We start from the raw sequence: 23,064 nt of genomic DNA, 5'->3' as shown, positions 1-23,064 counted from the left end.
ATTACTATGACAGATGTTTTTCATCCCTTTTCCTAGAAGACAGTGAATTTCTTCTCAATGTTTAATGTATATTACTTCTATAAATATGTTCATTAGCAACTCATTCTGATACTGAGAAAGGTTTATGCCTCTATCTAATGAATTTTGTTTTTTAAATTTTCATATTGACCAACAACCACAAAGTTTCACCTCAAAAGAAATGTTTAAAATAAACTGTGTTATGTTATCCTGGCCCATTTACACACAAAAAAGGCAATTTCATAAGGTCCCACATAATATTAAAGATTAATTTTATTAATTTCATTGTTTAGGCAAATTACTCTCTCTAAGGCCAGGAATATATTCTGTAGACACTGGGCATTAAATATTTATTTGTTGACACACTGTGAGTTAATGTGAATGAGTGATACTAATTAGTGAGGTTTTGGAAGCATTTGCCTTTGCTTTGAAACCCTACAATGAAAGTAAAATATTTTTCTTTCAAATGAGTCTGAGAAAGCCAACAGGAGATTTGGTGTCTTGGTTGTCTAGGCTTTTCATAGCATGTAGAGGGAGGACATATGGTGGGTCAAAGAGGTCAAGAATTTGGTAAGGTATTTGGAAAGTAAACAGTTGAAGAGGTTAAAAGTGTATCTGTCCTAATCCTGGGCGGTCCAGGCCAATAAACTTCATTATTCTTTGAACTGGCATTTCTATTCCTTACTTGGTAGTGGAGGAGTTGTATTTTGTGGGAATGATGGGAGCACTCCTTAGCCACTCACCAGACAGACTGAACTCCTGATGCATGAAATTCAAGGGCAGGAGCAGAGACATGAACTGAGTTTTCCAGCTTGCCCTAGGGAGGGAAGCGAACAACACTGTGATCCTGTGAGCTTTGGCTTGGAGAATGAAACTGAATATGATTCCACAGATCTGACCAGGCAGGTGCTGCAGAGACGGTGGGTCCAAAATTGAGACTCACAGAGAACTTTAGAAATGTCTCAACATTCCTGCTTTCAGAACCTTTTCCATAATAACCTGGGCTGGTGGTATGACATCCTAGCTACTGTTTATAAAGGTGCAGGATGGGTCTATTTTGCATAGTGTAAATAGACTTGATCACCATAGAAGTGGTATTTCCCCCTCGTACCCCATTGCTGTTACTAACATGGGTTGCTTGCTGATGATTTTTTTCTGTACGTGTGTGTACGGTGGTGTGGAAATTTGGACAGTCTTATATAAAATATATAAACTATAAAAACACACCTGTGTGAAAAATGAGGTTTACTATGTTCTTGTTTTCATCTCCAAATATTTAGAGCATGGTAATCTTCAGCAATAATCTGTTGCCAAGGGCTTCATGATATAGTGTTGTTGCCAACTCCAGTGTCTGTGATCCCAGGGCATGGAAGAAAGTAGCAATGCAATGTAGTGAGAAAATACATGTAAGAACACATTGTGTATCCCCAAGAATACTGTAAAGGTCAGCTGTGATTTTTTTTTTTTTAACCATAGTAAGTGCCAAATGACTGTAAATGGTATCAACACTCCAAGTGAGGAAGGGTCTCTGAGACAAATGGGTTTATTCTGAGAGAGTTGAAAATGAAATGGAGTTCTATTTATAGAAACACTATTATACCCTAGCAAGAGTTACATTAGGGGCATGGGGCAGTGCTGTATGTGATGTGTTTGGGGGAGTTTCCCACAGAATAGACTGGCTGACACACAAGGTTGAAAGAAAATCCTAGAGAGATGGTCTAAATTTATCAATCTGTTTAATAACATTATAATTCTTAATGCTAGAATCTTTTGTTTGAGTTAAAGTAATTATCTCATTTTAATTTTGGGGTACTATATGCCTGTCCTAATCTGCAGTCTTAGGGGTGGGATAGCTCAGATAGGAAAGCACTTACTTTTGAAGTGTGAAGACCCAAATTCAGATTTCTAGAACCAAAGTGGAAAGCTAAGTATGATGATGATCCCAGCACTTGGGATTCTGTAATCTGAGAACAATTCAAGAATTGTTCAGTGAGAGACCCTGCCTCACAGCATCAGTTACAGAGAGATTGAACAAAACACCCAACATCAACCTCTGACAACCATGAACATGTGCACACACACACCCATAGTAACACACACCCACAGTAACACACACACACACATCACACACACACACACACACACACACACACACACACACACACTGCATCAACCAGTCAATCATTCAATAAGTAAGTCATTAAATACAATTCAAGTTCTGGAACTGCGTTGCTGGGTAACATTTTCTGAGCACTGCCTGTGGGTCAGCCATTGAAGTTTTGCATTATTCAAGGTAACTAAAAGAAAACCAACCACTCTTTGACTGCATAAGTATTAAGACTGAATCAGAGAGTTAAGTGTCTTTCCTGGACAAGCAGATGGAGGACAAAATGCTGTCTACCACTTGAGCTCCTCTACAAAGATATGGTAAGAACCCAAGGGGGTGACAACAGGTGGAAGGTCAGGGGTCAGAGTCTGTGCTTTTACTTAAAAGCTGAGGGGAGGTATACACCCAACACATTAGCTTCCCTGGGAAGACAGTGAGGGTAGAAATGCTGGCCCCATGTCATGGGCTTTGTAAGAGGTTTTTGTGAAACATAAGAGGTTACAAAACTTGCAGAGTAGTGGTTTTCTGTTGTCAGTTGGGGCGACCCTTCAGCCCTAATCCTCTTTTGTGGCAGAAGGAAAATGCAGTGGCATAGAACTATCGGATTGTTCGTTTGATTAATTACAATGTAGAGTTTAAAACCAAGCCTTCCTCTTTGTAAAATTAAGAGCTCTTATGTCTACAGCAGGCAGCAAGCTAAATCATAATGCATGGTCATACCAGAACTGGGCTGAGGCTGCTTTGAAAATAATAAGAAAACCATTTTTTTTAAATATGCTAAAAAAGTTCATGGTAGAATTTAATTTTGAGTGATACAGTGTGTGGATATATATCTTGTTTTCAGTAGATAAGTCATTATTCAGATCTCAGCAATTTCTGTCAAGTATGTACTACTTTCTATTGCTGACTATAATGCTATTGTACTATGAATTCATGAGGCGTTTTTTCTGAATTAGTTTATTGCCTTCAGGATCCAGTCACTTCCTAGATGTCTATCATCTGAAACCAACTCCCTAACACATGAGCTTGTAGGAGACTTCATATTCAAATGGTCCAAGACAGAGATTATGTTTCACTAACTACTACTTGGTTCATTCAACAAATGTTAATCTTATAAGTACCTTGTACTCTGTCTTGCAGTTATCCAGATAATAGGTATGCCCAGAGGAAGGCAATAACCACTTATGGGTCAAAATAGAGTTTTAAGCTTAAACCAAAATCCAGTAGGAAACTTTTAGTGGTATCAACACAGACAGTTACATGATATAGGTACTGGATGTGTGACATCTTTAAAACATAGGGGGAAGAGTATGATACTGTCATATAACTATTTGGCCTTTGTCCAGTTTCAAAATAAATTTAGTTTCTAAAACCCTTGAATATTCAGAGCCACAAGCATGTCTTTTGCATGCTAATGAGATAGCTGATTTTGATAGCTGCTGAAGGGTCCAGTTGCCTGAGGAATCAGTCATAACGTGATAGAAGATTGAGCTCTACACCCCTATCAACAGAGAGGAAAGGGTTTTAAAGTTGAGCCAATCATCAATGGCTATGGGTAGACATACATATACCTATGAAATGAAGCATCCATAAAACATTAAAGGATAAGAAATTGGAGAGTTTTTCTCTAAGTGAACACATCAGAGATTCTGGAAGATGGTGCCAAATCAATTGCCTAATAACCTTTCTCCCATATCTCTTCAGCTATATTGTTTCTAATATCCTTTAAATAAGCCAATTAGCATAATGAAGTCTTCCCTTGAGTTCTCTGAGTCATCCTAGCAAATTAATCAACCCAAGGAGGAGATCATGAGGTCCCTAGATTGTAGTTAGTTTCTCTGAATAATGGGTGGGGTGCAATTGTGTGAGAAATCAACCATATCCTGTAACTAATGTTCCAATGGTATAATTATATGGTTGATTCTTCATGCAACCAGACCCCTCCCTAGTCAGAAGAAGTGAACCCTCACCTTACCTTGTCAGATGTTGAAACAATGGATACCCAATGAAGAAATTCATGGCTTGCTACAGAATTGATGGCTTGCTTTCTGATTACTAGGGAGAAAAACCCATATTCCACATGTTGGTTACCAGGAGTTACAGAAATGGCTTAGTTGGAGAAGAGCACAAACAAGGCATCTCAGTGTATTTATCTTCACTCCATCTTGTCTCTCTTATGTTAGAATGAGTGAGAAAGGGCCAGGGGGAAAACAAGCCAAAATGCTCCTTTTTATATTTGATTCCATCTCATATCTATAAGTGATATATAAATCTTTAAGGCAGTAAGATTATTCTGCCTGTCTCAAACTATGTATTTAAAAACATCTCCCTAGATACAATTATATTGAGGAAAAAATAGCATCTCAGATGCCTGAAATTCTTACTTTATATTTAAATGAGTCAAAGGCCTATAAATTACATTCCACTCAAATTTTTATGAACATATATATGTCATAAACATACTCTAGAATTTCTATCTGGGTTCCCTAGCTTATTCATCAAGTACAGCTTGCTTTCAGACTGAGAATATTAAATTTGACAAGACAATGAAGAGGAAGGCCTAGAGTGGAGAGACATTTGAAAGCGCATATTTTCGGCTTCAATCCCTCATTCCTTCTTATCCTTCAGATGTGAGGGTAGTCCACATGTTCCTGACACCTTTATGGCTGGAGTGTTGCCTTTGTGCCGGAAGAGTGTGGGGTAAGAATGCTGGGGAATTTTATGATTATTAATCAAGAGTCAGTGCATCAGAGGAAGGAAGCAACAGCTGTCCCTGGGGTATTTGATCTTTTCTAGCCAAAGAAAAATTATTATATTCTATGTTCGAGAACAATTCCAGGTTCAGGCAAGATTTATTTTGCCTGATGTATCTCCTTTACAGAGAGAGCCCTTTCCCTCCAGTGGCCCCTGAAAACCTTCACTTAGGTTATGACCACAATTTATATGATAAAAGGGCCATAAATGCAAAATTTAGGGAGAGTGATATTTTTAATGCATAAAGCTTTGAAAAGTACAACATAGATTATAAATGGAAGTTGAATTGAAGTTTTTAGGAGAAAAACGGCCTATGGAGTCATCTGGTCCTTGCACAGAGAAAATTAGACTATTTGTTAGGGTCTACAAGTTACACTGGATTTATCATTTGGTTAAGCATACTACTTTTTTTACTTGGTTGTGCTTATTTAAGACATTAAAATTCATCACTATTCCCATTATTGCTTTATAATTACTCTGCCTTTTGTAGTGTCAGCATGTGAAGTTAGAAGTGCATAAATACATGTTGATGTTATATTTTTCCTCCCCCAATTCAAGCTACAGTTTTATTTATCAAAAAAAAAAAAAAAAAAAAAAACCTTTCAACATTTACCACCTTGTGTAGTAGACAGGATTTTCTGACTTTCATTGCCTCACTCTATGGAGAAGTCTAGTATTAGCAATTTCAACTGGTAACATGTCAGTGATGCCTTTCCCTGATTACAATCTCTACTCCTGTTTTGCCCTGTGTGTCTTCATTAGAAATTGCCCCCTTGTGATGGTTAGCCTTGACTGACAACTTGTTGAGATCACCTGGGAGATGGGTGTCTAGACATACCTGTGGCAGACAATCTTAATTAGGTTAATTGAGATGGGAAGACGTACTCTCCCTCTGTAGGTGGCATTGTTTCATGGGCCAGGGCTTAGACTGTATTGAAGGGGGAAAGTGAACTGAGCACAAGCATTCATTGCTCTCTGCTTCCTGATTGTAGATGCAATCTGTAGCTGCCTTAATCTTTGAGTCAAAGCAATCCCTTTGTCCCTTAAGATGCTTTTTGGGGGACATTTTATCATAGCAACAGAAAAGTAAATAAGACACACTTCCTTTTCTCTTACTCCATTTTATGTTGCTCTAAAATCCAGGCTGACTAACTCATCTGAAAAAGAAGTTTATTTAGCTTATGATTCTGGTGTCTGGTGAAGGCCTTTGTGTGTCATGGCAAGACATGAAAGGGCAAATGAGATCATATGAAAGACAAACAGGAGGGATGATGTCAGTTTTCCATAACTACTCCTATGATAGCTAGCAGTGCCCACATGATCCTGTTGTCTCTCATCAGGTCTGTCTCCAATACAGCTGCACTGGAGATGAAGCTTCCACCTTTGAGTCAGTCAGTCAAACTGTAGCTCTTCTTGATGTAGTATGGATACTATTGATACCTGCTGCTGTTGATATATAATACTTATATATTATCTATGTATCCATTTATATATAATATGTTATAATGATATTATTATATATGATAATACACACATATGTATATCTATATCTATATATTTATATCTATATCTATCTATCTATCTATCCATATATATATATATATATATATATATATATATATAGAGAGAGAGAGAGAGAGAGAGAGAGAGAGAGAGAGCTATCCTTTGGCAGTGAACAACTTTGGCCATCTCTCTGCCCTTCCTTCATGGGACAGGGGAGATAGGCCTGCATTGATTGTCTAGGACAGGCTGCATTACCTGACACTGGAGGTGACATATGGCAGCTGTGGTATCAGAGGACAGAGCAGTCTTCCAGTGGGGCAGGTATTCCTTGTAGCATACTCCTGATGCCCTTTTTTTCCTTGAGACTTCAGGAGTGGAAGGGCTCTGGCTGTTTAGGAGTGTCCCCTTGTTGACATTTGCTGTGGATATCACTCTGTATAAATAAAATGCTGATTGGCCAGTAGCCAGGCAGAAAGTATAGGCGGGACAAGCAGAGAAGAGGATTCTGGGAACAGGAAAGCTGAGTCAGGAGACACCAGCCTGCCACCCAGGGAGCAGCATGTAAAGGCAACAGGTAAAGCCATGGAACATGTGCCGATATAGATGAACAGAAATGGGCTGAGTTTAAGTGTAAGAGCTAGTCAGTGGTAGGCCTGAGCTAATGGCTGAGAAGTTTAATTAATATAAGCTTCTAAGTGATTATTTTATAATTGTTTGCGATCTGTGTGGCTGGGCAGGACTAGAGAAAACTTCAGCTACCGACATTCACTGGCTAGTTCTCAGACAAACCTCCACTCCTGTGGAATGAGATTACTATTTCTCTCTATTAACCTAAAGAAAATCTCTCACTCCAAAGAAAGAGGAAGAGATGAGTGATGAATAAGAATGATCTTAAGAAGCAAGAAAATGTGGACCATCATTTGGAGACTAAAAAATCCTACTAGGTTGGCAACTTCAAACATCAGAGGTTCAAAGACATAACATTGAAATACTCTACCTGTGCTTTTGCAGATTAGATACATATTTATGTTATGCTTTGGATGTGAATTTCGCTCTCTGGCTTGTTCCTCAGCTGGTGGTGGTATTTAGCGAGTATATGGAAGCTACTAAGAGATGGCACCTAGCAGCAGAAGGTAGGTTCCAAGAGCATGCCTTTGAATGTTAGACTGATATCGCCCTTCTCCCTCTCAGCCTTCTGTCTGCTATAAGATTAACAGCATCTTTCTCTACATGCTCTATCATGATGCTCTGCCCACGTGTTTGTTGCTAAGACACCACAGACTGAATGAAATCTTTGAAACCATGTACCACATTTAATTCTCCTTCCAGGAAGATTTTGTCATACTGTTTGTCACATCAATGAGAAAAGGAACTAATACAATGTGTACAAGGATTATCTATAGAGGTGGTGGTGTATACATTTTGTAGGTGTGCATGTATAGTGTGTGTGTGTGTGTGTGTGTGTGTGTGTGTGTGTGTGTGTGTGTTCTTCTGTGTGCATGTATATGTGTGCCATTGTTATTATAGGGAGAAGGATGTTCCTTTCCATTTTAGGTGTTTCTGGTGCTTGTCTCCTGCTGGTGAAGTAATTTATAGTTGTCTTCCAGGGTGGGTACAGTTTTAAGTGGAGGCTTATAAAGAACGCATAAGTGGAAAGCTTAGAGGAATCCCCAAGCAGTCTCCTTTAGCTTTGCCCTCTGCTGGGTGAGATGAGGGATGGATGTCAGAAGCATTGGGTAGCTATCTCAGACCTTCTGCTGGTCCATGAGAAACTGTGGGTCTGAGCTGGGGATTCCTGTGCATTTGGTTCCCAAATCTTCACTGTGGTAGGAGAGATGTGTGTTATAAACGTCTTATCAAATCAAGGCTGTTTGTTTTGGTGTGTTTGTTTGTTTGTTTCCATGTATAGATTTTTGGCAAGAGGCTATTGCCTGCGTCTTGTTTTTTATTTTGATTTTTTTACTCATAGCCCATGTCTGGTTGGAAGTGATGAGATCTTGGTTGTTTTGCATCTGGTGTAAGTATGCAGACTCTATTCCTCCTTCCCTTTTCTCTCTTGGTTGCTGCTGTGTGTGCAAGGACAACAAGGAGCCTGAAAGCTGTGTAAAGTACTTGCACTGGTTTAGATTGACCATCAATGATAATTAAGGAAAATGCATGGGAGGGTGTTTTGCAAAAAACCTGGAGTCAGCAAGTGGCAATAATTTCCATCTGTCTGTTACTGTCTAACTGTAGCCTGGGACCAGTCCACAAACAGCTGCAGACTCAGAGGTAAATACTCACTCTTCCCCTCATTCTGCTGTTTCCCTACCCTCAAAATTCTGCAGCAGTCCAATTCATAACCCTGTCTCGGGGCCTGGGCAGCTGCAGGGTTGGTCAACCCGCCCATTTTCTCCTGTCCTCACCACCAGGGTGAGCTCTCCAGTATTGTCCCAGCTAATTTACCCTTGCAGCAATGAGCAAGAGGTGGGGCCAATTCTGCTCTCATGTCCTCAGGGTTGATTCTCCCCCATCTACATCAACTGGCCTGCTCCAGGATGCATCCCATCTATGATCTGGTGGAATGCATGAAGGGGCCTGACCCACAGACCCAAAGCTGCAGCATCTCCACAACACAGGGCAACAACAGGATACCCAAGAAGAGTCTCAATGAGGGCCCAACATCCATATTGTAATAGAAACTAGAGGCCTGAACCAATGACTCCTCGGAAGTAAAGATACATGGGCAAAGGGGTTTACTGCGTGACTCGCTGTGACACACTGCAGCTTCCATGATGAGATTTAAAATTTCCCATTTTCTTCCCTTTTTTTCTCTTTTTAAATTTTTTGGGAGGGAGTTTGCAGGCAGAAAGGGATGTGAAGGAATGAGAAAATGAATGGGATCAAGATGCATGAAGTAAAAGACACATTGAATAAATAAAAAGAAAGTAAAAAGAAAAGCTCTTTAGAAGGAAACCTCGTGGCTGTGATGATTCTTTGAATTGTGTGTGGCACAGAATATTGAAGGGATGAAATGGATAAGTGAATCAGAAGAGGCCATCATGGACTTGTCCAAACTTAGGCTCAGTGCCAGGAAGGAGTGCATGGTTTTGAAGGTACTCTCCGGTCACACTGAAGTGGAAGTGACCCTCCAGAACAGCAAGTGTACTCTTCCCTTACGCACAGATTTCTTAGGGTGCGTGAGCCATAATAGCTCTTCAGAACTTGGGTGTTTGTGATGAAATTAATTGCTGGAATAAATTGTAGTGGTGCTATTAGCACAAGAATGACTTCGAATCGACTTACATGACAATGGAAATTCTGCATTCATGCATGAAGGCTCTAGCCTGTGCATGGTTCTGAGCCTCTCATTACTCTGTTCAGAACACCAGCTGTGAAAGCACCATCTGTCAGTGGCAGCAGCAGCAGCAACATCTGTCTTTGTGTCAGCTGGCATCTGTGTCAACTCCCACTGTATTGCCTGAAGGCCAGCATGTGGGTGTGTGGCTCAGGGGAGTGGGCTCTCTCCTGATGTCGCCAGTGAGCAGGTGCCTATCTTTTTACCATGAAACCATCTAGCCTGTGTGCTAAGTTCTGCCTTTCCTCAAACGGGGCATCTCAACCCTCTTGAATTCAATGACACTCTAAATCTTACTGGCTCATGTTGCTTTCCCACCCATAATAATGCTGCCACATGGTGAAACTTGAGCAAGTACCCATACAGCAATTTGGAATGGGGTTTCCTGTTTAATTATCAGAAAATAATGCTTGAGTTCACACTGTAGTGAAATGTGTTCTCTCTCTTCTGCAGCCCCTGTCCTTTCTGGAACATGCCAATGGGACCTTGTTTTGAGAATGAGGTGGTTGCAGATGCAGCTAACTGCAGTGAGGGCCAAGAGAGTAGAGCAGCCCCTGATGCATGGCTGGTGATGTTCTTACAAGAGAGAGTGGCCACAGAGGGATGGACGTTGCTTGGTGACCCAAGCAGAGATGAGAATTAGGCTGCCACCAACCAAGGAACTTCCAGGATTGCTGGCAACCTGCTGAAGCTAGGAACGAAGTTTGCGTAGAGGCTTTCAGGGGGACATGGTCTTGTCAACACCTTGCTTTCAAACTTGTAGCTTTTATAACTGTGAAATAATACCTTTTTTGCTATTTTCAATCATCTAGCTAGGAGTAATTTATTGTGATGGTTCCAGGAAACTGATGCAGACTACTATACTGTATGTCCCCGCTGGGAATCTGTACATGTTTTGGAAGTTGTTTTGCAAGCTCTAAGCAGAATGATTGCATAGACTTTGTTGAGTGAGCATGGGTTTGAATGGTGCTTTTTAGAAAGTATCATGGGACCAGCACTAACAGAATAGGATAAATCTCCACTTCATCCCTGTAGCCAGCCACTTATGTAAACTGTTTAATACATGTACCAAGTGATCATAGTGTAGGCCAAGCAGCACAGGGATACAGATGTGAGGGAAACAGATGCAGAACCTGCCCATCTGGGGCTGGTAATCAAATGGAAAAGACAAATGATTTTCACTCAATGAGTCTTGATTATCATTGTTTTAGAAAAAAGTATGTAATAGGCTAGGATTAGTGTTAGAAATAAAACAAGAAAATGCAATTTGTGAATCTGACAGTGTTTGAATACTGACCATTCCTTTGCCCTTTAGACAAGTTGAGAATTCTATATCCTTTCTCATCCCTTGAAAAAGAGCAGTACAACTCAATAAAAAGTTAAAAAAGAGAGCAGAATTTCAGAATATCAGCAACAAAGCTTAATTTGAAACAATTATACTCCTGCTCATATTCAGTTATATCAAGTACCTGTGATTTGTTGCAGTGTGCTCTGTCTTCATTTTTCTAATCCTGACCATAGTACTCTGTGTGCAATCAACTAAGCATATAACTGCTGAATTATTGACTAAGAATAAGGGGAAGAATGAATGCCAGACAATGTCATGTTTGTTGTTTATTACATGTATCATCATATGCAATTTACCTTAATTACTAACTTACCATTTCTCATTGTTTTTCTATAAGATTTTCCCATATGTGCTATTAATCAGTTATTCAACTGAAGAAACTGAAGTGTTAGGAAAACAAGGACCATCCCCATAATTGTGCAGCTAAGTTATTGGCCAAGCCAAGATTTTAATGCCAGTATTCTGACTCTAGTTCCCCACCCTCTTGAGTAGCCCATTTTGTGTTCTGTAGGCTTTGGCCAGGTTGTGGCCTTTTATGTATTTCAGGATGTGGTGTGGAATTCACCTCCTTTTCTTCTTTTCCTTACTAGTAACCAGACCTTCTGGGAATAGTAAAGGAAAGCTTTAGGGGTTTTTACTGAAGTGAACCTTTCTCTATTAATGGGCAGTACTAAGACACATCACACCATGCTCGTTCATTTGCTAAAACTTTTCTGTTTAATTGTTTTTTTTTCCTTTGTCAGCCTCTGAGCTCACGTGACTAATAATGATCCTGTATCTCTCTTTTATCTCTCTTTAGAGCCAAGAGTGTTTAAGCCAAGGGTTGACATTTCACCTGCTCGTGCTGTGTGAAATGAGAAGCAGCCCCCCCACCCGCCCCGCCTCCCTGCACTCTCCAAGTAAACTCACTGTATGCCTGAAACTGAAGCTCTACAGAGAAGCTCATAGGTCCCTACTAGGGGTGAGAGGGGAAGCCCCAAGCATCCTGGCTGTCCAGCTCTAGTCTCCAAGCACAGGTCTTTTCAGCAGGTGTGTGAGGATCCCAGAGCTCAGCACAGACATATGTCATTTGTGGTGTCTCTCCTCTGCATCCATTGTGGCCCAAAGCACTGGCCATCCAGCTTGACCTGGAGGTGGTACAACCTTCTTTGACATCATTTCTTTACATTCCAATCTTTAAACCCCTGTTCTTTGCCAATCCCTGGGCCAGAGCAGCACTCAAATGAACCTCTCTCTTCTAATCCACTGCTCCTGACTTTTATAGTGTGGAACATAGGACAGAAGCACCAGCTGATGTTTCTCATTTACACACAAATACAGCAGAGTTCTTCTTGGGATTCTGTTCCTCTTCACTCTTCCTGAAAGTCTCTTGTCCTCAGCAAATCACCAATTAAATTGCTCTACCACGTTCTGAAAGAGCTAGTACATTCTTGCAATTTGCTTTTAGTGTCTTTCAGAAACTAATATGAACCTAGGCCAGGGATGAAGGCAACTAGTTCTTTGAGATGATTCATATTGTTATTCTCTGCATTCAGACATTTAAATTGTGGATCAATTTAGATTAGGAACCATCTCAAGATAGTAATGAGTGATGGGATAGTGAATTCAATAAATAACTCTGATTCAGTGCTCCTCTGATTTATTACTGAGATATTGAAATGTTTTCTTTCTCTTGGTGGGGATACCTAATATGGGCATTTAATATCTAATCAGGCTCTCACCATCTGAAAATAGCAGCTTGAAAGCAAGGTGGTAGAGAAAACTAGGAAGTACAGTGGAGACAGCCAATGTGGCTGCCTAAACTAGCATGGGCACTTTGTGTTTGGTGTCTGTAATTCATGTGATGAATTTAACATACGCAATCAGGGATTCATAGAGTAAAGCCAGACATTTCTTGGACTCTTAAGAATATTAAAAATTAAAGGACCCACTCTATATTCTTTCTATGCATTGAGTTTTCTATGACATCTGTGCTTGTCCTTCTATAGTTCACAGCAGAAATTCTGGCCATCTTGTTTCAATTACTTGAGAAAACAATGTGGGCACCAGGGATGAAACAAGAAAAGAAAATTTGTTTCTATTTTGCATGTGGTGATTTTTATTAATTTTGTAATTGATTAAAATTTATTGTTTGACCATTTCATCTATGAAAATAATGCATGCTGTTTACTCTCAGCCCCCTCCCTACTGTCTCTTAGTTTCCTTGCACCTCTGTCGTGCCCTCCCTGTTGTTCACCTCCCTTGAGGTCTCTATCCCACATTCATGTCATTTTTGCTTTGTGATTTCCTGATTTTAGCAGGGCACAACTGTAGGGCCATGAGTTAAGAACTATTATTTCACCCTTGTGTACTCAACAATAGGTTCAGTTTGTTTGGGGAGGGGGATTTTTAAAGGAAAGAAATTTAAATCCTTCATGAATGAGATCGAATTGAATGGATACCGTCTTTATTTTCAAATATTGGAAAAAGCCCAATATTTGTTCTTGATGGTGTGAAAGCAGGTGTGTGGTTCTGCTGACATCCCTGGGTTGATAATGTGTCTAAAATAGCCAAAATAGTTGACCCACCAGCTGACTTCTTTATGGCAGGGATTATAATTATCTGAACATTAATTAATGAAGTTATAACATTTATCAACTTCAGTGGAATGCATCTTCCATCTTTGATATCATTTAACACCTAATTCTTTATTCTGTTCTCAACTACTCTGCCTTCCCCCCATCTTTCTCTTCTTGAACAACTGGAGAACTGGTTATGATGCCAGATGTAAGGCAGATGAGAACATTGTGGTGATATCTATAACATGAAGCCAATTGTACTAAAAAAAAAGTATTTCTGAGCTCCTTTTCCCATCTCTAGTAATGTAACTGAGCTGTTGTTTTTTAATGACCACAATAACTGTACAATGCAGAAATTGATCTTCATAAGACAGAGAGGGTTTAACTGTCTTCCTAAGACTAGGAAGTTGTAGACAAATTTCTAAATGGCCTTATTAAATAAAAAACTTGAAGCCAAATATAGGGGTAAAAACCTTAGCAAGATCAGGGAAATAGGGAAAGCTACCAGCCATCCTTACCTCACCAATTCTGCAGCTTCCAAAGAGAGCTTCTTCCTGTATACTCATGTTTATGCGTTTTCTGTTCTGCCCTCTCATTGGCTCTCTTAGCCCAGCTACCTCACTTCCTCTTCCTACACAGCTCTGTCACTTTCTGTCTGTCTGTACAGATCTCCAGACCTCTATGGTTGGTACTGGGATTAAAGGCCTGTGTCACCACGCTTGGTTCTGTTCCCTAGTGTGGCCTTGAACACACAAAGATCCTGCCTGCTAAGTGATAGGATTAAGAGCATGTGCTACCACTGCCTGACTTCTTTGTTTACTTACAATGGCTTGCTATTCCCTCTGTCCTCCAGGCAACCTTTATTTATTAAAGCACAAATAAAATATCACCACATTTCAGCACAAATAAAATATCACCACAGGAAGTGGCACCTACAGCCAGGACCTTCAGCTTCTGGACTCTGAATCCGAATCCTTCATGCCATCCATCATAGTCATCCTGAAATCTGGCTACCAGATGTAGAACCATGTTTAATACATGATGATATGTAGTCGAGCCTCATATTGACAGATACTGTATTCTCAAATTCATCTGCCTGTAACCACCCAAATCAATACCTATGTTGTATTGATCACCCAGAGCCCTGCACATAGGTAATGAAAACTTTGTCTTCTGATGAGTATGTTCTCATGAGAAGTTTAGGGAGGGAACACTCTGCCATTTGTCTCCTCCTGTAGGCCACCTTCAATTTTTTTGTGTTGTTATTCTTGTTATTTTGCTTTTTTTTTTTTTTTATTACTGGGATCAAGCTTAGGGGTTTGTACATGTTAGGTGAGTAATCTGCCACTGTACCATACCTTTAGCCATTACCAGTGTTCATTTGTGGTCTGTTTTTTTGGTATGTTATTTATCGCTACTATCTCTTGCTGATTTTGCCATTTAAAATGTCCCAGGCATAGTTCTTAAAAGCTTTCTAGCGTTCCTAAAAACAGACTCTGATGTCCCATATAGATTATCCTCATCCAGGCTGGATTTATGGTGCTGTTGGCCTGAAGTTCAATGTAAATGAGCCAAAAGCACATCAAACATGCTGACTTTGAAGAGAAACACATCTAAAACCAGGGTTTGCATTGATTTGTTAGTGAAAATGTTGTGAGCAGGGGTTCCTATGACCTTTCAGAGCAATGCTTTTGTATTTGTGGTCACATCATAAAATGTAACTACCTCAAACTGTGAGAACCAGCTGGACTTGAGCTCCTGTTATCTTGCATTCCTTAATTAATGCATTAGATGTTAATGTGTTTTCAAAACGTCTCCTTATTGAAGAACATGCAACATCAATGGTGAGAGTCTTCCCCTCAAGGGGACAAAATGTGTTTCTTGAGCAAGACATCCTTGCTCTTTTTATGCACAAAGTAAATGTATGTATACACTCACCATTTAGTAGCGGTCCATCACAACCATGATGTTGTACTGATATTGGTAGGGATAATTAGCAAATGGGGAAATCTGTTATTTTCTTTGAGGAGCAGTAAAGAGATTCAGAAGCACAATTGAGAGCATAGTGAATATTTAATGTGGTGAAATATCTAAAGTATGAGGGTGCACTGCACAATCCAGGTGCTTGCAGCCAGCTCCATATGGTACCACCAATAACCATCATTGTTGCTTCACCTTTATGCCCTTTCTTCATTTACAAGATAGGAAGGGTATACATACATTTCCAGTGGTGACTGAGAATTTCCTTAGACATGTATTATCTTTGGACTTTCAATGTGATGACAGTTTAAAAATGAATGCTTCCAAAACAAAGGAATGGTCATTTAAGGTGATAGATACTCCGAGTATTCTGATGTAATTAATCATTATTCATTGTGTGCAAGTATTCAAAAAACAAATTAGTCCATTGACATGGATAAGTTAAGTCTCACTATATGCAGTGAGACTCTTAGGACATGACGTCTTGGCTTCACAGCATAGAGGAGTCCTGTTGTAAGACTGTCTTTTAAGGGAGGACTTTTCTGCAATGATTTTGGATTGATAGTGTGGAAAAGCAAGAACCTGAAGATGTGAACAGTGAAATTAGACCAAATGAAGCTTTGATGATAGTCTACTTTGTTGTAAGAGAGAACACCCTGCTTTTTGTGGTAACAGCCATTTCTATTTTATTAAAAACTTTTTTTTATTGATTATACATGCCACCCATAGACCCTTCTTCTCTCATCCCTCCTCCCCATCCCCAGCCTACCACTATCACCTCCATTTTTAATCTCAGCACTTGGAAGGTAGAGGGAGGCATATCACTGTGATTTCATGACCAGCCTGATCTACATAGCAAGTTCTAGACCAGACAGAGCTACATAGTAAGACCCTTTCTGCAAAAAAACCCAAAGGAATTCCTGAGTTCATTGCAAGGAGTGATGGACAGGTAGAGTTAATTCTCACATCTCAGAGCAGCAGAGACATCTTCAATCCAGGCACACATTGTCTTTAGCAGGCAATGTTTAAGATTTGAAATGCAAGTTAATCTCTGCAAAAAATAACCATCACCTATTGTATTTAATTAATGCTGTTACTCTTTAATGTTATGTGTTTTATTATTTTGAGCTTAATTTGTTATTTTGTTTTGTGTTTCTTTTTGAATCAGAGGTAGAACATATGGAATTTATTATAAGTTTTCCATTTGCACATCACTAAGGAATAACATAATTAAAATAATTTAAGTCTATGTATTAGGTGGTGTACAATAACCTTTTTGCCTTGTTAAAGGGAGTGTTTATGTTACTTGGCTTTGAAGAATAATCTAATGGACTCAGAATCATTAACAATTTGAGCCAGAAGAAGTCTTTCAGTTTAAGCACCTCCCTTGCCAGATATACTTGCTGAATTTCCAGCATAGAAGAGAGCCGGGGGGAGTGGATGTCCAAGATTACAAAGCAAAGGAGATGTACACTGAGGTCAGAGACCAAGTTCACATACCTCTAAGTAGGTAAGTGACTCACCATGTCATTCTACCACCAAAGGCTCCAATCCAAAAAGTTGATTAGACCCAAACCAAAACAAAGTTACTGTAGCATCTCACTTAACGCCGAGGGAAGCATTTGTGAAAGCAATCTAAATAGCAGAACTGTTTTGGAGCCTTAAATCACAGTGAGTTAAAGGCAGTTGTGATATGAAACACCCATTTGTCCTGCCTGCTCAGGTGGTAGTACCCATGAATTTGGATTTTTCCATGACTTTCAATATAGGAGACAGAATCCTGAAAGCTTATATCTAAGACTTTATGCTGTTCTACTCTGTGAAATTAGATTATGATCTTACTCATTCAGACTTGGCTTTGTCCATATGGGCTACTATGACAAAATACCCAAGATTTGGTAGCTTGTAAGCAATCAAACATATTCCTTACAGTTTAAAAACTGGTAGTTAAGGATTAGGGTGCCTGCACAGTTGGTTTTTGCTAAGGACCTGCTCCCTGGTTTACATACTGCTGTTCTATTGTACCTTCATGTAGCAGAAGAAGGCAGGGAGCTCTTTGACAAGGGTACAGATGCCATTTATGAGGATTACACTCTCATGATCTGATTACCCCCAAGCCCTACATCTCTTAATGCTGTGTCCTGGGGGTTCAGGATGTCAACAATTTGGTAGAAAGTAACCATGCCCTGAATATACCATTGGGCGGATTATTAGAAAAGAGTACTTCTTGGCACACTGTAAAATTTTTTTTATCATAATTTGTGAAACAATTGCACCTTTAATGTAGTTAGTGGGCTTTCTGTTGTTGCAAAAATCACTGTGACATAGGAAAATATAACACAAGTGAGGTGCGGTTGTTATTTCACAGTTGGGTCAGGATTCTGGGTATGCATTCACTAAGTCCTTTGCACAGCGGGGTACCAAGCTGCAACCGAACTATTAGCCAGAATCATAGTCTTTGCGGGCATCAGGAGTCCTCTTCTTCATTCCCCTGCAGAGTATAACAAGCCTAACCCTGACCTTAGCATATACTGCTTGAGATTCAAGGACAGCAGAAGGTCCTCTTTCCTCCAGACACCCCCCCACCCCCCGCAAAGCACTCACCTCACTCAGTCTACATAAGATATTCTTCCTTTTGCTTAATTAAAGATTTATTAACTTGGGGACTTTAGTCACATTGCTAAATCCCCTCAAACTTGCTGTATTGTGCTAAATAAAGTTACAGTGCTACAGGTATATTTAAATTACAGGGAGGAGATGGGAATCTTGGGTATCCTCAAGGACATGGGTAAATTGGAGCATTTTGAAATCTCCCATCATAGCTCTCAGGCCTCCCCTGTGTGGAAACTCAGCCCTGGATATGTGTGTGTGTGTGTGTGTGTGTGTGTGTGTGTGTGTGTGTGTGTGTGTGCGTGTGTATGTGTGTGTGTGTGTGTGTGTGTGTGTGTGTGTGTGTGTGTAAATTTGGGTAGACCAGAACATCACAACTGAAGTATGACGGAAATTTAAGCTATAAATTTCTTTCTTGTGGAGTACCTGTCCTGTCTATTCTAAGACACCTAACAGCAACCCTGGCCACTGTTCTCCAGGTACCAGTAGCACCTCTGTCCTGCTTATGGCAACCAATTGATGCCAAGCCTTCACATGCATATTATTGCATAGAAAACACTGCCTGGATTGAGGACCACTGTTGGTCCAAAAATCCATGCACTTGGTGTTTTGTTATTTTCCAGAAAGATATATTAAACAGTGGACTTTGTGTTCTTAAAGTGATAGAGCTATGTGGAGCCAAGCTAGCTCTTGCTCATCTGGTAATTTTTCATTCTGAGATTTATTTATTTCTAGTGCTATTAAATGAAAAGTGTATAGTGGTGTTAATGCAGTGGATGTGCTCCCCATGTGTACTTAGTTAGACACATTTATTCCAAGATAAGATTATATTTGTACATTGGCCATGTTTCATAATCTTGTCTGAGTTTATAATTAGGGCTATGCTATAAAAGGGCTTTAATTACATTTTAATGTGGGTCAGGTATTTCCCCAAAGATATTTAATACATAAGTCAAAACCTTTCATAAACTCCAGCTTTTATATTAGAGCCACTTACTTGGAAATGAGTGGCTAGTGTGTGACTGAGTAAAAATCATGGTCTAGTTCTTCGATTACAAAACTCAGAAGCTATTTTTTCCTTGTTTTGCTCTAGGCAAAGGCAGCTCAAGCATCTCATCCGACGTGAGTTCAAGTACAGATCACACGCCAACCAAAGCCCAGAAGAATGTGGCCACCAGTGAAGGTAGGCCTCTCTGGTCTTCGTATTGTATCTTCCCTTTACAGAGCTGACTGTTTGAAAGATGAAGAGAATGTGGGAGATTTACTTCTAGTTTATGGCGTGAAACTCTATCAGATTATTAAAAAGGAGTAGGCAATGACCTTCCAAGGTTCTCTTTGGCTAGTCTGTTGGTACTTCCAATGAAGTTGATTTGGTGGGATTTAAGTGTCTGAATGTTAAGGCAGATGGTATTATTTTGTAAAAAGGTGATGAGCTGACTCAAAAGAAGCCACTATGACATCATATACCAATTTTCCAGTATGGCAAAATGGTATGATATGAGAGCTTTTGATACAAGTTGAAAAGTCCTGCAAGAATGTGCAAAATAGTTGTTCCTTAAATTCAGGATGATGCTGACAAGAGGGTCACATGTGTAAGACTTGAATTAATCACTGAAGTTTGGGATATGCAAAGAAGCATTGTTTCATTATTGAAATGATATGTGAAAAGCCATTACAATTAAACATGAACATCCATCTACCCACGACTGATAAAGGATTCCACAGCTGTTTCTGCAGAAGTACACGTTGGAATTCAGTTGCTTCCCAGAAGCTTTGAGCTGTTACTTAAGTGAAGAATTATTTCTATGATTTTTTAGTCAAAAGTTGACCCAATTATTTTGTCTTAATGTGAAACACAATGGATGATTTCCTCTCTGAGTAAGAGTTCCCTCTAGATTAATTATCCAACAAAGGTCATTTTTGTGCCATTAATGCTGGAAGGCTTTTAAAAATTTGCATATTTTATGCATCCTGATTTTCTCAAATGTCCAGGGTGCTAAGAAAGCTTGTGTCCAGTTTTTGTTTTCAAGACTTAGTGTCTGCTGCTCTTAACATCAGGAGTCATGCTCACAGACTGACGTTGGCCTTTTGAGTTCGTTATGTCCTCTTGAGTTCTTTATGTTCTGTTTATATGTATTGGAATCTGTGTATTGATTGATGTATGATGGTGCTTTTCCTCCATGATTATTTTTCTCTTTCTGTAAGTTTTGTCTGGCTTCAGGGAGCACAGAATGACCTTCTCAGGGCTCATTGTCCTCGAGCCAGTGTGTAAGTGGCTTGGATAGCTAGATCATATTCATTTGTGTTTAGACCCTTGCATTATTTCTTGTGTGTCAGCAGCTCCTAAGGCAGATGGATCAGTGTGTTCTACTTAGCACAGCAAAGGGCCAGGTAGCAATCCAATTTTAATTTTCCACCTTGCTAAGTTAAACGGGGGGCATTTGATCATTCTTGAAATTCAGCGGAGTCAATGAGCAATCCTCGCTGTTTGGTTATAGCCACTTGCTTTTGGCAGCTCCATTCCTAGAGTGCAGTGACGTCCATTTATCCAGAGGGGCTCTCTTCAGCTAGAAATTCCTTTTGAGATTCTCAGTTCTTCCGGCTAATATGTGGCAGTTAATCTTGCCACATCTGTATGTCTATGGAAAGAGATAAACTTTGAAATCATATGTGTTTGCCTGTGTTTATGTTTTCTCATTATTCTTTTTCCCTTTAAACATAGAAAATAATGAAGTGTAGATGCTTTGTTGAAAGAATTGGGAAAAGAGACTCTAGGATTTTGTGCATTTAAAAATGTTGCTGTCTATGTTTAAAAAGGAAATTCACCCTGGGGACCTCAAGCTTTCTTTTCTTTTGTTTTTCCTTCCAAGGAGAGGTATTGGGTTCCATACCAAGTTTTTATGCATTTTGTCATGATTGTATTTTTGACATTATGAAAATAATACCAGGGGGGAAAAAGACTAAGAAAATTTGATGTTCTTATGAAACAGAATGAGCTAAATTAGTGTGGAGTTCCTTTCCAGATCTTAGGGGGGAAGGTCTCATATCTGTGGAAGATGCCATTCAGTTAGAGAGCTGAAAAATAATAAAAAGGAACGTGTTAACCTTTGCTATCTGAGAGGGAGGGAAGAGTTGTGTAAAGAATGAATGAAGATCCATTTTGTCTGCGTGTTTCTGATCAATGAAAATTGAAAATATTAAACTATAAAGGCAGTGTGGGCATTTACTTCAGGGAAGTGTGTTTGAGGGCTGCCTGCCATGCAGATGCTCCTATGTAGGATGGTGAGAAGCCAGGCCAAATTTATTCCCCACACAAATGACAGGGCCTCAGGCTACTTCTCAGGATGAATGATTAGGGTGGTACATTCTCTGACCTCCACAGGTGGATTTACCTGATGTTGTGTGAGTGGCTTCCTTCTGGAGAATACCAGGTGACCCTTCTTGGCAATGATCTGGTAGAGTAACAGAAGGCCAGCATCACTTCCTACAGAGATGACAGAGGGCTCCATTAAAACTCTCTTCTGACTCTTTCCCCACCATTGTCAAGAATTATGCTTAACCTTAAATTTAAAGAAAATTGTATGTGTGTGTGTGTGTGTGTGTGTGTGTGTGTGTGTGTGTGTGATCACATGCATGTGTAATTGCTCATGGAGGCCAAAGGAAAAACTAGACCCCCAGGTCCTGATGTTACAGGCATTTGTGAGCCACCACATGTGGGTGCTGGGATCTGAACTCAGTAGAGCAGTGTGTACTTTTCAGCGCTGAGCCATCCCTCCATCCCTACTGTTTAACGTTCCATGTTAAGAAAACTGGTGAGAGTGGAGCTGACTTTCTACAGTGGTTTGTTGGTTGGCCCCTTCTTTATTTTTCACCTCTGACTTCATCAGCATTGCCTCCCGGGAGCACAGGCTGACTCTGAGTTTAAGGGTCTAGACTGATTAGTCAATAAGTAATATATATTATTCATATTTCCCTGAGCTCTTGAGAACATTAACAGTTGGGTTGCAAACACCACACAGGAGTGCTGGGCTATCACTGGGATGGGGAGGAAATGGAAGGTACTATATTGGTCCCTGATTTTTGTTGTTGTTTGTGGTGATGTGTGTAGACATCTGTGTGAACTGGAGTCTGACCTCTATCACGTAGCTAATGGTACTGGCTATGTTCCTCATTAGAAAACATGGATTCTACCATATAACGTGTGGTGGTATAAGTTGAGAACATGGTGTGCAGTGACAAGGATAGTCACATCTCCTTTAACTTGGGTGGAGGGTGCTAATGGAAGTTTAACTGTAAGTAGCCCCAAGGAGAACCATTGAGAAGATGGCCATGATTTTTAACTGGATGGTGGTAAAGGTTGTAGAAGGAGCTGGTGCTTTTGCAGATTTGAGTGTAAATCACATTAAAAAACATATTGAAAAAGAAAAAAAAATCTTGAAATTTCTGACTCTAAGCTTTGAAAGAGGGGCAGGAAGTAGTAATACCTGCTCTTGGGCTACGGCTTTGCATGCGAGACAAATAGCCAGTGAGTAGCCTGTTGCTCCCAGTCAGTGTTCAGTGTCTACTTCAAGATGGCGCAACACAGGATGTGTTTCCTGATATTTGTTAATACAATGTGTTAAATTCATGAAAAAAAGCTTCTTTTTAATCTTTGATTTAGAGGTTTTCTGTGTGGATTAGGCTGACCTTGAACTTGTGGTCTCTCTGCCTTGGTTTCTCGAGTCCTAGCATTATAGTACGCATTATAACACTTAGCAGATTGGCATTTAAGACCCACAAGAAATGTTCTCTTGCAAACATTGTGTGTATCTTCCTTGTGGCTCAGCTACACACTCCTAAGACATGGCTG

General features: G+C 39.9%; 1 protein-coding gene across 1 annotated transcript in view; it reads left to right on the top strand.

Annotated features, from left to right (window-relative positions):
* Nucleotides 1-23,064, top strand: part of Fbxl7 (F-box and leucine rich repeat protein 7) — a 371,578-nt gene that overhangs the window by 96,479 nt on the left and 252,035 nt on the right. Inside the window, exon 2 of the mRNA XM_036207329.1 lies at nucleotides 19,309-19,398. Within this exon, the coding sequence (XP_036063222.1) occupies nucleotides 19,309-19,398 (90 nt within the window). The remainder of the gene's footprint in view (nucleotides 1-19,308; nucleotides 19,399-23,064) is intronic.

The sequence above is a fragment of the Onychomys torridus genome, chromosome 15 (assembly GCF_903995425.1).
Source record: "Onychomys torridus chromosome 15, mOncTor1.1, whole genome shotgun sequence".
NCBI lineage: Eukaryota > Metazoa > Chordata > Mammalia > Rodentia > Cricetidae > Onychomys > Onychomys torridus.
This window is presented reverse-complemented; position numbering and strand designations above follow the sequence as displayed.